This window comes from Tachypleus tridentatus, chromosome 1 (genome assembly GCF_004210375.1).
Source record: "Tachypleus tridentatus isolate NWPU-2018 chromosome 1, ASM421037v1, whole genome shotgun sequence".
NCBI lineage: Eukaryota > Metazoa > Arthropoda > Merostomata > Xiphosura > Limulidae > Tachypleus > Tachypleus tridentatus.
Genome location: NC_134825.1, coordinates 90,384,231 through 90,402,316, shown reverse-complemented (window position 1 = coordinate 90,402,316; position 18,086 = coordinate 90,384,231). Strand labels below are relative to the sequence as shown.

The 18,086-nt window shown below is 33.5% G+C and overlaps 1 protein-coding gene across 1 annotated transcript in view; it reads left to right on the top strand.

The window, feature by feature from the left end:
• The window catches only part of LOC143255346 (osmosensitive cation channel TMEM63C-like), a 98,309-nt gene that overhangs the window by 16,341 nt on the left and 63,882 nt on the right, over positions 1-18,086 (top strand). The window contains 3 exon segments of the mRNA XM_076510847.1: positions 280-362; positions 1,187-1,286; positions 10,737-10,774. Of these exon segments, the coding sequence (XP_076366962.1) occupies positions 280-362; positions 1,187-1,286; positions 10,737-10,774 (221 nt within the window).

Here is an 18,086-nt window from a genome sequence, read left to right as displayed (position 1 = left end):
TGTCTTTTTTGTTATACAGAAATAAAGAACTTTAAATGTGTTTATAATGTTTATACAGTGTTACAAGTACAAATTCTAATGTTGAAATATTAATCTCAACAAATAGTGCCTTTTTATATATCATGTTTTAGAAGATTTTATTACTTTAGTGAACATGTTACTTGCATTTGTATTGTTGTCAAGGTTGCTTTTTGATATAAAATGGTGGATAGCTTTTTTGTAATTGTTATTTAACATCTCTTTAGAGTGTAAAAGCTCATTAATATTTGAAATTTTCAGCTTCTGTTAATTCTATTCACAATATTAAGAAAACGAGCTTGGAATTATGGAAGGATTGCTTTGGTTCAAAAATCTGAACAGAGGTAAAATTTCTATATTCTTGTAGTTACTTTTGCACAATATGTATAATTTAATAAAAGTTAAATTTTTTTGAAAGATCAACATATTGATTCCATTTGATGTTTTATTGCAATAAAGGCTAAAGGAAATTTTCTCTGGCTAGTTGTAAGGCTGAAAAATATAGAAAATAACTGCATAAACTTTGAAGATAATAATCATACTTACAATCAGATAAAGTATAAGTAATTGTACTTGCTAGATTTGAGCTCTTCAGATTTTTTATTCCTAGCTAAGTAGTCTGTTGTAATCTGCTTATAGTAGTGATTATTTTGATATTCTTTTGGATTTTTTTTGACTTTACCATTAACTTACATTAAACTAAGTAATAAGAAAAGTGAAAAAAGAAAAATAGAAAAAAACAAACTTGTTAATTGTGATTTCACATTTTATATATTTTTTGCAACAAACCTTTACTACAGTAGCTATGTTGCTAATTAACTAACTACCCATCTCTTGAAAATATGAAAGTTGTGTTTCATGCAGGAACAGAGAAAAAGCTTGTTTTATTAAACACAGATTGATGCAGGAAATATCATTTATATAGTTTGTAACTTAATATTTTCTATAATACAGATTGTTTTTCTTTTGTATGAATACTGTGTATGTATATCCTCAATCAAATGCTAATAACACACTGAAAGATTTCTAGATAAAGATTATTTCTATACAAAATATATGTGTGGTACAGCTGATTTATAAGCTCTTATCTTCAATAGCCTGAAAAGGAATTTAGTGAAAATATTTCAGTACTTCATACTAAAATTTACAGTTGTTTGTTGTGTTATAGGTGGACTCAGTTGTTTTATGGAGAGGCTACAACGAATCAGAGGTTGACAGGAGAGGAAGATTCAATTGATTCTGTAGAAGTTAATCTTCATCTAGACATGGTAACCACTATAATGTAGATAACTTTTGAATATAAGTGAACCAGATAGTGCCTTTTAAGATTACAAAAAAGAATACATTTGCTAATTATCTTTGGAACTGATATACCCCTGTTTCCACAGATATCCTTTACTGCAAATGATACGGTTTTAGTGTCTTACATTCAAAATTTTATTAAACTACTTTTTATTTATAGTATACCAATTAGAATAGTGTATAAAATCTTAGCTAATAATTTATATTTTAATAGTGTACAAGTTCTAAGATCTCAATTCTGTGAAGCAATATTTTAAAAAATCCTGAATTTTGTTGAATGTGATACTCATGACACATTTCCTTTTAGCATTTATTTTCCTTATTTTATTAACCATCCCTCAAAATTATGAAATTAAAGATAAGTTACTCTATAAAATTGTTATTGCTCTGACCATATCTACATTTATTTATATATTACCCATAACCAATAGAAAGTCAAAGTTTCTATCTATCAAATGACATATTGTCTGTTGCTATGTTCTTGTTAGTTAAATGTCAGTTTTACTTGGAGTGTCAACATTTTTCTCATAAGAAAGTTAATTACTGCTTTGGATTATTTATAATGACTTGTCACATAGTTTGAAAGCCAGAAACATTTCAAGAGGTAAGGGAATTTGTCTACTTTTTGCATGTTATTAGTGTGTATTTTTTAGAGCATTATTTAATTAAATAATAATTATTAATTACAATGTTATGAGTAGTATAAAAAATTAGGATTAACTCTCTTTGACAACCAAAAGCAAAAAAAGATGTAATGAGTATATTATTACTTACTTTTTTATCATGCTTATTCTTTGTTTAATTATTAAAGTAATTAAAATCTAAAAATAGGGATCCTTTTAGTTCAGTTGCATATAGATAAAGTAAAATAAGTTATAATAATGCCATAATAAATAATTTTTTCACAAGGCACATACGTGAGTAACTCATAGTAGCTTGTGGGTAATGCAATTCATTAGTGCAGTATGACCTACACATTCCTTGAGTGAGTTACAACTTAAAATGGTGGGGATAGTCGTCATCAAGAAGTAGTTAGACATCATTCAACGGGTAATCCAACACTAAAATTTAATTATAAATATACATATTTATATATACTACTACAAACATAGGGCCACTTTGGATAAATGTAATTTCATGTTCCAGATGGGAGTCATTCTAGAAAGAAAAACAGGGTAATTTTTATTTATTTTGCTTTTTTTAATTTGGTTGTAAGAAGTCAGCCAAATTTACTGAGACTGTTTTGAGACAGGATAGAGAAAATAACAGATAAACTATAAAGTTTCACTGAAAAAAGCTTGCATTTAGGAAGTTTTATGGACACATAAAGGAAATTTGACATCAGGAAAAGTATTTTTACTTTTAACAAGAAAATTAGTTTGCACATGGACTTTTTAGTTGAGGCTGTCCATGAGTTGTTACATTGTAAGATGAAACCATACATTTGGCCTTGAAGTGTTTCTTCTGGGAATTGTGGCTGCTTTTCTTGATTATCCATGTCATTCTGTGGCAAATTTCAAGTTGTTTTTTTTGGGTCCTTTCTCACAAGACCAACCACCTCCTCCTTTTCTTCAATAGTGAGATTTTGGGGCTTTCCTTGGTGGCCTTTGAACCTACTTCTTTAATGGTAAAAAGGTCAGATGGGACTAACTTGTTTTCTCCTTTTCCTGATACTGTTGATGCATGCTGGGAGATTAACTGTTTTTTTTTAATGAAAAAGATGTACATTAAACCTTTGTTTCACTGTTTGTATGTCTTGGCTTACCATCACCAGGTAGACATGTGTTTTAATTCCACAGACTAGATCCACTTTTTTGATATGTGGAGATCCAGATTGGACCCTGCAAACACCTTGAACAGATCACATTTTCTTGTATTTGATTGACCCAGGCTTATGTTCCTCACTCTGTGGATACTCAGAATAGATTTCATCCTTAGCTTCAAGGCTTCTCTTCTCAGGCTGACTGTTGCCAATAGCATCAGTTTCTACTCAAGGTGGGTGGCGTTTGTAGGAGTATGGTTATAACTGATGGGTATCTAGTTTTCCTTCACTGCAGATCCACAGGTACTTCAGGTTCTGGCATCAGGATTGGTCTTTCTGTTTACTTCTCCACCTCCATTATCCTCTCAACCTGTAGTATTTCCACCATCTACTGATAAGTAGTGTGGAATTTTGTTCCAGGAGAACTGGAGAATTATTGTCATAGAGGTGGTAGTGTGAATCAATCCAGTTTTTCCAGGATTTTATTCTTATATTTGTTGTGCCTGAGATGGGTAGATGATTACCAGTCTTTTTTGGCTTGACCAGTTCTTTGATCCTCAGGTTCACAATGGAGTTATTTTGTCAACCTGTGTTGGCATTTTTTACTAGATATGTGGATGATCAAGTTCAGTGTTGCTGATCTGTTTCTCTATGTTCATGTAGTGAGTTCATCCAGTCACTATCTATGTTTTGTGCACAAGGGTCAGATTCTGCATTCCTGGGATCTACCATTTTGGCCTAGTATCTGCACTGTCTTCTGCAGGGTCATACAAATTTAGTTTTAAGCCAGGCTTAGCTAACTTCCATCCAGCTCCAGGCTATGGAATGGGCAGTCTGGCTCTTACATGGATGGTTCTATCTCTCTTTGGGGATGTGAGCATCCCTTGAATATCAGATTCTGGGGTGAGGATATGTGCTGTCCCTTCAGTGGTTATTGTGTAACCCATGAATCTGAAATTTCAATCCAGCCACCTTCATCAGAAGCAACATCTTTGTTCTCGAGCGGTGGTTGGATGAGATAACATTATCATCAGTTGTCCTGAGTTTTTTGGTTTTGTAAGTAAGTGCCTTACTACAGTGATGAAGTGTGTATATTGAAGTTCAGGAACTTCATGGTATATGGATGAAGGATGAATCTTCATTCCACATCAGTGATTTAGAGCTTCTTGCTGTTCAACAAGCTATGGTGCAGATATGTTGCAGGGGACTGTTGTCATGATTCATTCCATCAATTCCATAATGGTCTCTTAAATTTTCCATCATAGGAGCACATGTTCTAGAGACCTTTGTTCTCAAAATTTGATTATTTTTCTACATGGCTATCTCCAATCATTTCACCTTCTGGCTTGCCATTTTTTTGGAGTGATAAACTTCCTAGCAGATTACTTGTCTCAGTCTAATCGCATTCTCCCAACCAAACAGATTATTTATTGCTAGGTTTATCTGATGAATATGCTCTTACTTTCAGGTCTCTGGTGAGTGACACATTCTGCCATTCATTTGAACCTCTTCTACCAGCAATTTTGGTCACCTGTACCTCATCCTCTGGCTTTGGTGATAGCTGGATTTCATTCACATGGGATGAGATTGCACCACTGCTTTTCCCAATTTTTCTGCCCTTCAGAATTCTGACTGTTATTCATTCTGCTACTTCAGAGCTGTTTCCTTTTGTGTACCTCATGAAGAGTTTGGGCCCCATTCACCAAAACATACCTATCATATCTCATTTTTAGACTAGCTTCATCTTCTCTCATTTTTAGTAAAGCAGCTGTATCAACTGCTTTTTGTTATTTTAAACATTTGAAATTTTTTTACTTCCCAATACTACCCAGTCTTTCTCAGACTCTTAAAGTCCTTCTTCCCAAATGACATTTGCAGTTATGTAATCTGGGATGTTTAAGGAGGTATTACATGCTTTGTCTTTAGCTTCATGTACCATATATCATCTTTTCCTTAATTGGTATTTTTGTTGATGCTGGCATAATAATGTCATAGGTCAGAGTTGTTTGCATCCTGTGTGACCTGGACTTTTATAGCTCCAGTATGGTCCTGCTATACCCTGATAAGTTCTTTTTTTTCTCAGTCTCTGGAAGCCAGGGAAAAGATATATCCTTCTTAACAATTCTTTTACCAGTTATTTCTAACCTCTATGACTGATTAAACACTGATCATTTGTCACGTCCTGTCAGAGCTCTGAGGCATTATGCAACTCACACTAACTCCTTTTGAAGTGATGGTACTTGACCCTTTTCTCATTGAGATCCTTCAGTTTCCAGAGATTTTTTTCCATAATTACTTTGGTGAGATGATTTTACAAATATCTGTGTTGATTATTCTGGACTTTTGTTTTTTTACAGGCAAGGAACCTTTGTAGAGTCACACTTCAGATTCATTATATTTCTACATCTTTTGGCACCTGTTTCAGTTACCTAGTGGAGGACATTTTATGGACTTGTATGTGGATTTCTCCAGATACTTTTCTCTCACATTATTTGTGCAATCTGGCAGCAGCTTCTTCTGAAGTTGACTACCCTCTGTGGTCATTTTCACATCTGCTAGATAATAATGAGTGACTGTTTACATTGTGATCCTGTCTTTTTACTTTCCAGGATCCCTTACCCTTTTTTCTTTTTGACTGTATCCAACTCTGGTAAATGTTGCCCAGACAGGCTTTTTTTTTTTTAAGTCATCCAGTTCTGCACAAGCAACTGCTTTCTCTATCCTTCTTACCAGTTGCTCTGCAGAAATGAGGCACTCCATAAAACCATCTAGGCACTCATCAGATGGTATTACCACATTTTACTGGACTGCCACTAATGCCTGACCTATTATGAATAAAGCTAAAGGGTATTCTGCATGTCCCTGCTGATCATTGGTTTGAATAAATTGGGATTGGTTTCCTTTTAAAAAATAGAGAATTTGATTCACCTTTTAAACTGTTTCCTGAGCACTGTTCCACAAGACTCCCTAAAGTGCATTATTCTTCTCCCCCACAGATTCTACTGGTGGAGGTAGCAGGTCCTTACCACATTCAGTTTCCAGTTTCTGGGGCAGTGAACAAAGGATTTTCCTCCAGGGTGTTTGAGTGTTTATGTCGACTCTTTGAGAAGAGGGCATAATTTAGGGCCCTCCTACCTGGGTTCCATATGTTGGAAGGAGAGGTATTAGTCTCCATGGGGGCCTACTCATACCAGCTCAGATTTGATTCCAAGTTATCTGGTTGGGAAGAGCATAGCCATTTTGATTCAAATTCATTTAATATTTTGTTCATGGAAAGTTGTTCACTATCTCTTCATAATTCCACAGGAGTGGTTTCATCCTGGTTCCTTGGTTGAGCAAAGTTGTTTCATGTCCTATCCATAATTTCAGAAACAAGTTAAATGCTCCTTACCCACTTGGTTGGGGAATGAGGATGAATGTTCATAATTAGCAACAAGATGAGTTCTGTTCCTTTGATTGAGTGAGGCATAAATGATCTTTTTGGAGTTCTTCAGGTGGAGGAGAAAATTTGTCTGCTTTGGTGTTGTTTACTTACTAATTGTGATTCAAGTGGTTCAGAATTTATCACTGCATGACTACAGGCTGGTATCCATTCCAAAGTATATCTGTATATGACACTGTGGTCAAATTGCTCTCGCCACAGATATGAGGTATAGGAGCCAAGATCTCCTTAATTCCAACCCTAAATTGTAGAACCTCAGCTGTTTGGTTGGGGATAGCCTATAATGATGATTACTAATATTCTATTCCACCCTTGATTCAGGAACTATATTCTGTGTGAAGAGCATACCTTTTCTGGATGTTGTGCATCTCCCCCACTTGTGAATATACAGGGTGTTTGGAAAGTCACTGTGCAGTTTTGTTATCACATACATATATAAATGCACAGTGACTTTCCAAACACCCTGTAGTACACCCCTAATCTGTGCTCATGCATTTTGTTGACATCATGATCTCATCTATCTTTTCATATTCCCAGTGTGAGATTCTAGCTATAGTGTCAGTAGATCGAAATTATGATTTGAAAGGTAATATTTTCCTAAATTGAAAATGTTTCCAATATTACTTATCTCTACGGACACTCTCTCACCCTTCCTCCTCACTAATAATCTGTGTTAGCAACTGGGATGGTGTAAGTCTCAAAAAAGGGATAACACTATCTGAGAGAGGTACTGATATACAACACTGGGATAGAGGGTGCATTGATGTTGGTGGAGAATGTCAACATCAAGGGTATTTAAGTGGAGTATAAAAGACTGGAGCAAATGTAACCAGTATTTAGATGGGCAAAGTCAAGGTTGAATAATAGCTAAAGGGTCAACAGAGATAAATATTGTTAGAAATACATTTTCAATTTAGGAAAATGTTGACAATATGTATTTGTTTCAACTGTATTCAGATATTTTTGAAAAGCATTTTGTATTCTAGATGTGTATCTACACAACTGCATTGTATTATTGAAGATACGGAGTGCCAAAGTAGAGAATTTTCATAGCTAGTTGGTCACATTAAAATAATCTGAAGTTTTAAGTAGTTTTAAAAGTGTTTTTTTTTTATATAAAGGACTTAAAACTTAGATAACAAAACTTTGAATCATAACATATTCTGTAATGTTAATTTAATTCACATAAATTGATAGTAAAGGTGTTTAATTAAATACCAAAAGTAACATGGTAACTTGCATTGAAAAAGTGTTCAAAGTAGTAGCCTTTGATAAAAGGTTAGTGAAGTTGAAAGATAGTTTATTTTCTATTACATTTGAAATAAGTTTTCTTCCCATTCTTTTTGATACTGGTGAGTTTCAATCCATCTTCCTTCTATAATCTTTAAATGTGAGGGCTATCTAATCTTTAAGTTTCAGTTTCTGAATGAATTGCAGAGTTTAATTATCAAACTTGTATGAATATTTAATATTTGATAGCCTAATTTATTAGTTTCTTTCAACTTTTGGGGAGTTAAAAATTGTTCATTAAGTTTAAGCCTTACAATACCACACAATCTCTGTTTTTTTAGTGTCTTAGTAATATCATAGTGAAATTTAAGAATTTTCAGAAAACTCGTATCTTTATCTTCAGCTAATATTTTTGATTTAACAAGTGTATTAAAGAAAAATAATTTTCATGTGCTGCATTTTATTCAAATATTCATAATACCACATGATAGTTTTAGAACCACTACAGTAGGCAAGCTTGAATTATAAAATACGTGATTATGAAGGTTGTTTCAATCACAGTATATTTTATATAATGAATTGATATACAAGTCTGGCTAAAAGAGTATAAATATCATTTAAGTCGAGCACAACATGGAATTTTAAGAATATTAAAAAATCCAGTAATTTAATTTTAAGAACTTTTTTAATGTAATTATATTTGCTTTGTTTCACATTGCACAATCTGTTATTGATGTTAAGTAAGAGATTTTTCATATACCAATTATTGTTTATTAATATGATTATTACATATTTTTATTTCAGTAAGCTTTGCAAATGAATGAGTTGCTTATAAATTGACCTAATTAATTTTTTTTATTTTAATGTGGAGTACTAAAGAAAGCTAAGATAGTTTGGGATTAATTCTTATTTTATTGTTAACATAACACATCAGACTTATTGATGAACAAAAATTTTTTTTCTTCAGTTTTTAGGGTTAGGTGTGACTTAGTGACTAATGTATTGGGCTGCAAATGTGCAGATTTAATACTTGACCCACAATACACTTCGAATTTTCAGCTTTGTAGGTGTAGTGATACTTAGTTTTGCTATTTGGTTGAAAGTAGCCATGTATGCTGTGGATGCTATTGACTCTTTACCTTATTTCTTGTTCTAGATTAGGAGTTACTGTGCATGAACCTTTTATTCCCTGACTTGGCTATTTAGTAATTGATAAGCTTATATTCAGAGTAGAATTATCAAATATCCTTGTTGTTCTAATATTGGCTATTTATAGTGCAGTGTACAACTTTTAGACCTTTAGGAATTTGTTCTGTTTTTTTAACTGTATCAACTATGTTGTAAAAAACACATCTGTATCATGTAGAATACTATATTATAAACTCATAATAGAATATAATTTTTTTTAACTCAACATTAAACAGAATGTGCATAGGACAAACCTAGTAAGATGATGCAATTAAATCAAGGGTCATGTCATAGGGTAGTTACTATTCAGCTTCATGCACCTTATATCATGCTCACAAAATATATTTGTATAGCTAATGACTCCATAGTCTTGGACATATTTTCATAAATTTTTATTATTATTATTATTTTTATTATTATAAGTTTTTAATTGTTTTTGAGTTCTTGAAAATTGTATTTTTTTCTATAAAAATGTCAAACATTAATATTCTTAATAAAAGTAAATGTAGTAATTGCAGTACCAGTTCTATGATGTATAATAAAGTAATTGTAATATAAATTGTATGAAATAAATTATGCATATAATACAAGTTCTTGATTTAATTTGTTAGTTCAAGCCTTACATTCAATCCTTAAGTAGGATTGGTGTCTCAGCTTGTTTGATGTTTGACAATGATTTCAAATTTGCTGAGTGCATGTACAAGAAATATGGCAGCTTGTAGTAAAATGTAAAAATCTATTGTGGACAAAAAAACAGAAGTTACCAAACTTTTTGTTTGCAAGATATGACTGTGAAGTGACAACCTTCCAAAATGCATAGTTAATTTTTTCAGTCTTTATATTGTCTCTCATACCAATCCTCTTCTACCATGAACTGTTGCACTATCAACAGTGTAGGATAAAATTAATAGTTCATAACTATGACATCAAGTACATAAAACCAAGTTGAATGGTACCCTGTATAAAGGGTCATGATTTATGGACAAAAGGCTGAACAAAATATTACTGTTGATTTTAGTAGAATTTCTGATGAAGAGCTGTACTTTTATTCCATGATATATTTTCTTTATTTAACAACTTTTAATTTTATTACAAGCTAAGGATTATTTCCTTCTTGGAGAGTATAGATATGTGATATACATGCTGTTGAATGTGTGTATGTATGTATATATGTGTGTATGCTCATAAAAAACTAATTTTGACTTGCAACCTATGAAATCCAAAAGGGGCATACAAATATAGGAAAGCAATCAGGTTTTTATGAGGAATGAAAAGCATATACTAGTCTTTTTTATAAGAAACAATAAATCTCATAATTCTTTTTTCTTAAATAAAAAATTGTGGATAAAAAGGTACAAAAATACCAAATTTTGCAACATTTGTTTCTTAATCTTGCAAAAGACAAAAACAAATTGCGAGTTTAATAAGGGATAAAACTGAAGAAAATTTATGTAAATACTTAAAATTCTCTAAATGTCTTTTTACAACCATTTATCTTTTTTTTACACAGAAATTTTAATTGTATATTATATAAAATTGATTGTATATTGAGTATTTTAATATTTTAAGTCTCATATGTTTTAAAAAAATTATATTTAGTGAAGAGACCACTTTCATATTAGGCCTAATGAAAGAAGTCTGTCAATGATCATTAACATTAGTGGTGCAAAATGTATGTCACTTTATATTAGAAAATATTCAAAATAAATATTTGTTAGTGTTTGTTCTTATAAAGTTTTATACTTATGTAGTAAATCCTATGAAAGATTGATTGAACATTGATTTCTGTTCTAGGGATTTTGTTCTTGGCTTACAGCAATTTTCAAAGTCAAGTAAGTGTAAATTATTGTGTGGATTTTTTCTCTCAATCATAACATTCATCTGATCTTACTGTCATTATGGGTATGTGGCCCTTGTTGTATAGTTAATGATTTTGAAGCTGGTGAGCTGCAAAATATTCTCCATACTTTAAATTGTAAATGTGCTATAAGAGTAATAGTCAACTCCTTAGCATGATTGGAATGTGGTAGGATACAGTTCACCTTTCTTTGGTCATGGTTCAAAATTAAAGACAGTAACAGTACTCTTGGTACAGGGGTGGAAGTTTTCTGTCTGTAGTTGGTTTTTCATCTTGGAAGTTTTAAGAAAACTACAATTAAAAGAAATGCTTCTTGTATTACTATACATATAAACTGTATACAACTTTTCTTTTGTTGTATAGTGCACCACTAGGTGACAAATGTCATCTCTGTTAATTTTCACTTATTGCTGTCTTTTATACTTACATTGACTGTTATATTAACAGTGGTGCAAAAAAGATCCTTCTGATACAATAACTTACCTTTCACATTATAGCTTTTCTCAATCAGTGTTGCCATCTATATGCAAAAAGTTTTCTAATACTACTAACCTTGATACTACAACCAATCCAATATGTTTAATGTGGTACAGTTGCATTGTAGCATGTAAATAATTTTGCTACAGTTCTCCATCAATAAGAGCACAACTCTCTTATTCACAGTTGGTTCCCTCTATATTGTAGAACTGTCTTCACTTCTTGACTTTGCAGAGTAGAGTGGAGACATTTCAAATTTCCCTTCTGTTTGCTAAGTATTTTGTGTTAACAGTTTAATTTATTTATTAAATTACTTTTTTAATTGTTTGTTTTTTCGAAATTTTCTTTTTACAGTGAAATTTCATACTGTAGGTTGATATTTCATTATTCACTCTAAGTTGAATTTTAAATTCCAAATTTCAATCTACAGTGTCTATTACTGTTGTCTATGCTATCACTACACTTCAACTTATAGTTTCTTAGGTTTTGGGTTTCTGCTGAGAAGGTATCGGCTTTTGAATGTCATGAATTGGGGTCCAGTATGCAGCCTATTGTGCCTCTTAATCACAAATTATATTTTCCTTTTGCTGGGGAACTTTTGCAGGAAGATATCAGTTTGGATAGCTTGTTTCATCCTGCATTTTTTGACATGAACTTCCAAATTCATACTGTGAAACCTTCCAGGCTGTTTTAAGTTTTTTTAGATATAGTGTCACAGGCATGTTACATTTTAGTTATATCCCCTAGCAATTCCTCTCCTTTCCATCTTAAATTTCCTTTTTCAAATTAACTAGTTTTTTTGTTTTTTTCTTATTGAGAGGTCATGGTACTTGCAGTGTGTTTATTGCACTGTTATTTCCTGGGATCAGCATGCTTTGTACCAGTTGTCTTTTGAATACTTATGAATTAATGCACTATCATTCTGATTTTTCTGCTTATGGACTTTCAGACATTGAAGTTTTTTATTCTAGCATGGGGATCTGTCTCCGATACCATTGTGAAGTATTTCTCAAGCTTGATTTTCCCATCTCCATTTGATCTTGACCAACTTCTTGCATTATCTCTCTTCTGTCCATCTGATATTTGTGGTTATCAACTAATTCTCTGAGGGGTTGTAGGAGGATACTTACTTCCTCATATATTCCATGTGTGCACACTTGTTTTTCTCGGCCATTTCTCTACATCCTTGGTTCCGTTCCTCTGTTTATGAGACATCAAATGTGCACCTACCCACTCCCTTTTTCTGAATCTTTCTCATGGCTCCATTTTTATCCTGGGTTTTTAAGATTTACCTAACTGATTGGAGTTCAGGGTGAGGAATGCTTGTCAACTCTGCCCATTTCTCTTTGTTCTCTTGTATTTCATGGCATTCATCTGCTCACCTTTCTATTTTACCTCCACCCCCTTCTATCCCTTTTCCATTCTGCTTTTACTGTGCTTTAGTGAATTATCATCAAATTACTCATTGTCAGTTGCCCCACCACCAATGATATTGGTAACTGTACTGTAGGTTATGATGAGTTTGGAGCACATTTGGATAGGCTTGTGCACCTATTAAATGATTTCAAGGGTTATTCAAAGGACTTTCCATTCATTTTATCACTAAATCTAAGCAATCCTCATTCTCCATCCCTTACCTTCCTCTTTGGTTTTCTTGCTATCTTCTCTGAAATATATTAGGCTATTCTTGTTTAGGACACTACATTATCAATTTGAGAGGGTTTTTCAACTTCTACTTCAGTTGAGTCCAGCCTTCTCTTCTGTTAAGATCGATGGAGCTCTTGGTTCTCAACTCTCGATCTTCTCCTTCTCTTATTATATATAAGGTTCTTTTTCTTTTGGGGACTTGCATGCCATTTAGCGAATGCTGCACAATAAATGGAATCATGCTCAGGATTCCATGGACTCGGTTCTCTTTCTCCATCCCTAATGATATGTCTTTGTAACCTGGTGGTTCAAACAGGATCAACATCATGGCATGCAATCTTCTTCTGTCTCCCTGTTCCAGATTATATCTGTTTAGAAATGTTTCTCTGTCTGGTTATAGAGTGATTCTGTATTTCCTGGAAATTGCAAGTTCTGCAGTTTCTTGTTGTTTGTCAAGGTTTGGACCATTTCTTTCCTTTCATATGAGACAACTTGGTAATGCTCCATTTTGGCAGGTTTGTCTTCTATCAATCAACAATGGTGAGCTTGTACAGGTTTGCTTCATTTTTGAATATTAGAACTCCTATTCTGGACCCATTCACCTAATAAGGTGTTTTGTTCTGGGTGCTCTGAAACCTGTTATATATATTGATTGTCTTATCCTGGCAAGATTCTTTCCATAGTCCATAGTTTCTCAGGTATTTTGATAGTCATATACTCAGTGGTTCACTTGCTTTTTGATACATTAGCCATCAACCTCAATTCCAAGCCAACCATTTTTTTAGTGCCTGGTTCCAAATTTTTTGGCTTTGACAGTAAGCACCTTCAGTCAGGATTGGTCTATCCTTAACTTTTATGCTTATTTTCTTTTCCCTCTCTTTCTTTAAGTTTTATCTATCCCCCATACATTTTACATATCTAGTCCTTTGTTTCCTGTTTTTTGTTGTTGTTTTTCCCAATTTCAGTCTTCCTTCATTACCAATTCCTCTCTCCTGGTCCCTGTTTCAACAACTTTGGTCATTTGTATGTCTTCACACCATTACCACATGTCAGATTCATACATGGCATTTGTTTGACCCTTGCAAGTCATTCTAAATTATACACACATTTAGCACCTCTTCTTACCCCTACAGTCCATTCTTCATCTTTACTGGCATATCAGAGCAGATGGTGCATTAGTATCTATGCCATGGTTATCTCCTTTCCCATCCTAGTGTGCCTCATATCTTAGAGAGTTATGCAATTCTGTTTCACAGTGGTTTTTCTGTGGGTGCTATTGCTGGTTATTTGGCAATCTTGTTTAGCAACTTCTTCTGTTTTTCTTTTCTCATACTATGTTTTCTTGTTTCTCTTCTTTTACCTACCATTTCCTACACCCCTTCCAGTTTAGGATCTTCAAATAGTTCTCCAGGCTCTTATCCAACCTCATTTCAAACTCTTGGTTACTTGTTTAGGACATATTCTGCACTTTAAATTTTTTTGTTCATTTTTCCTGTGGCTGTTATGGACCAGAAGATTTTTTTTCATTCTCAGTGTTTCACACATCCTTTGCAACCACACCTATGTTTCTCCTGTATTCAGATTGCAGTTTCTTCTGGGTGACTCAAGAGTATGATGTCACTCTGATCTTAGTCATCTTCTTTGTCCCTTTCATGCTCTCAAGTGCTGTATTGACTGTATGGCTTCCTTCTGTGATTCCTTGTCTCACCTGTTTATTCATTGGAACCCTTTTACAACCCAAGATACTTCTCTTAGCTTCATGGGTCAAATTTGTCAGCTTATATAGCTAGCTTATTCTTCTTTGTTTCCTATCTCCAAGTGCCTTTTTTCCTGTGTTCTTACTCTAGATCCAGCACCTCATCCTCTCTGGCTTCCAACTTTCATTATCTATTGGAAGAGATTATCCAGGCTGGTGTTTGAACCACATCATGTGACCATCTCATAATCATCAGGATACCAAATACCACCTGACAAAATTCAGTTCAACTGTGAGTGGGAATGTGTTTTTATCTTTTTTAATTTCCTTACAGTGGTCCAGTTTTACATGTTTTGATCATTCTCTGTGGTTGGTGTTGCCTGTTCCAGTTATACTAATCCATAAATTAGCATTGTATGGCTTTTCATATCTATGATGCCCACTGTTGAGATGGAGTGGAACACAGATCCACCAGGTAGTTCATCCTTGTTATATACTGCATCACAGATATACCTGTCTCAGATCATACCAACTCATGAGTAAAGCAGTGTCAGGATAGCTGCCCATCCCACTGGACTGGTCTGTTTTTAAAAGTAAGGTTTCATGTTGACCTGTTGCACTTTTTCTAGTATTGTTGTTCCTCTGACACCCCTCTCTTTATCCCATCCTCCTTCACAGGAGATCTTACTACTTACTGGTTCCTAGCCAATTAGTTAATGAACTATGGAGGCATCCTTTTGAAGGTGATCAGTCCCATTCAGCTGATAGAAGAGCAGTAACATTCTGTCAGTGTAGATGGTGTGAATTCTCCTTTTACTCTGGACCAGAAGAAAAATACCCAATAATGCCTGATTATGGACTGGAGATGATCTATCAAAATGCAGCTAATCCCTCATCCTATTGCTACCTGAATGTTTCCCAAGTGGTCTGATGTTGGATTAGAGTTGGATCAACCAAAATAAGTCCTCACACAGGTAGTTGGTAGGGATCCCTCATCCTAGTATCAACTGAATGTTAAATTACCGAGACTCCCAGCTTTTGAATTTAAGTGAACCAAAACATTGCATTCCCCTTCATACCATTGCCTGGATGTCAAGTTCCTGGGTGGCTTGATGATAGTTGTGTAGTAGGTCTGCACATATTCTCTGATTTAGAATTATAGAACATATCCTGTTTTAGTTTCTGCTTCCTCTTCTTGAGGTGCAAATTGTACTGGCCATCCTCTTACTGAGGACTTGATAAAAACTTAATGCTGCCTGGTTTTGGACTGGAGTTGACCCAGTGATTTTAGCCTGATGTTCCTGAATCACTTTGTACCATTTGGCACACCCAACTGAGTATTTGGTATGTTTTTGTTTATGCCCGAATTAGTTGCATGTATTTTCACAATGGGGTGAAAAGTACACCTGCCTTGCATGTGGTATAGATTTTGATGGGTGTGTTCTTCTACCAAGAGATGTCACACTCCATGGGTATTCTTTGAATGCTTTCTGAAGCGTACTCATCCAGCTAAATTTACACTGGTTTGTCCATCATTTCAGTATGGGATTCTAGCTGTTATGTGAGAAGAGTTAAGATATTGTATCAGTAGTTAAAATTTACCCTCACTGACTCTTTCTACCCTACCTTCCCATATATATATCTGCTTCCTTTTTATTCTAATCTTGAAGTGAAGGTTAGATTATACAGTATTGAGGAAGCCAGCTGCAACAGGAGAATGCATCACACTCCTGTTGGTGGTTAGTTTTTGCATGTTACAATGCAGATGTACCATGTTAAATGTGGGGTAGGTGAGAGCACTGTGGCTGGTGATAAGTGAAAATTTTGCGCATGTAGAGTATAGCATTTAATGAGAAAAACTATTATATGAAAGGAGGTATTTATGTATTAAAAATATATTTTCAGTGTAGAAAAAAGGTTGACTTTAAATAGGCCCTGTAATCAGTGGATACAGAAAACTTATATTACTGGATAATATTTGTTTCTATAAAAATAAATAAAATAATGACCTTTATATCCAGAAGCTAACCTTAGCTCAATATTTTACTATTACCATTAAGAGTGTTTCAATTTTGACTGAACTGGATGAGTGAATTAGTAGGAAATCAATAGCTCCTGACAAAGCTGTAATAGCAAAATATTGAACTAATAAATGTACATTCTCACCAACAAGTGCTGTGTAGTTACCAACCAGTTCAGCAAAATCCAAAAAGTTAAAGATAATCTATAGTTTTGGACTGGTCTAAGACTGCTAAATAAAAATATAAGAAAGTTAACAAATGAGAGGAGGACATTTGACACATTCTGCCCATTTCGTTGCAAATCCAAGAATCTTTTTAAGTTGTTTCTTGTAAGGTTTGAGTGGCTCAGCTTCAATACCATGACTAGGCAGTTTGTTCTAGGTACCCCTGACTCTTATGAGTAAATAAATGCTTTCTATTATCATTTCTCAACGTATTTACACTTAATTCCAAAGAGCCTCAGTAGGAACTTCCTAATTGAGTTTTGAAAGAAACTGGAGCAGAAAGCTCTTGCCTGTGGCTTGTTTAAAATTTATTATTGCATGTTTTTTATTTTTTTTGTAAAATTAAAATTTGTTTTAATTATTGCTCATAGTGTATTTGTTTCTGTGGGATGTATTTGCATGATTATTTTGTATTGGTAAGTCTATAGGTGCAACTGTTATGATATAAACTGCTAATAACTTTCACCTCCATTCACTCAGTGCCTTACATTTTCAGTATTAGCTATTTTAATATGCTCCCACCCCTGTGTGAAGCTTTACCATAAATACAAATGTTATGTTATACTGACACAACCCTATGAAAAATTGAATGAGTGGGACTTCATTTGATAAACTTTTATTATCCTAAGTGGAAAATGTGTATAAATTGTTTATACAGCATACGCTCTTTGGTTTTAAAAACAAGAACAAGAAAAAAGGTTTATTTACTTTCAAGCTTTCTTAATGCCAGACTGATTTTTTTTTTTTATTATGATATATTTGTTACTGTCATTACATTGGAAACATCCTATGATGTTTATTACTGTCATTACACTATATAGATTGTAATGTCAGTAATAAACACAATGTAACATTGGACACTTAGTTACTTGATGTTTATTAAGCTGCACACATTAAACTTACCACATTGCTAATTTGTTTTTTACTGACTTATCTTGGGCACATTTTTACTTTATTTATTTCTACAGCTATAATTAACTAATATCCTGTTGATTGATTTGTAATACTATCGATGCATTTGTCATATTGTTGCCTGATGTTTATCGTATTTAAACTGTACACATTATTTCATGGTACACTTTGTTATCGTGATTGCGCTAGATACATTGGTAGTTATTTTTATTACTCTGAAGTTGACACATTTACTTGATCGTTTTATTATTATTACAGTTAAATATTGTAACATTATGTTTACTACTGTCATTATTGTTCAGTGAAACC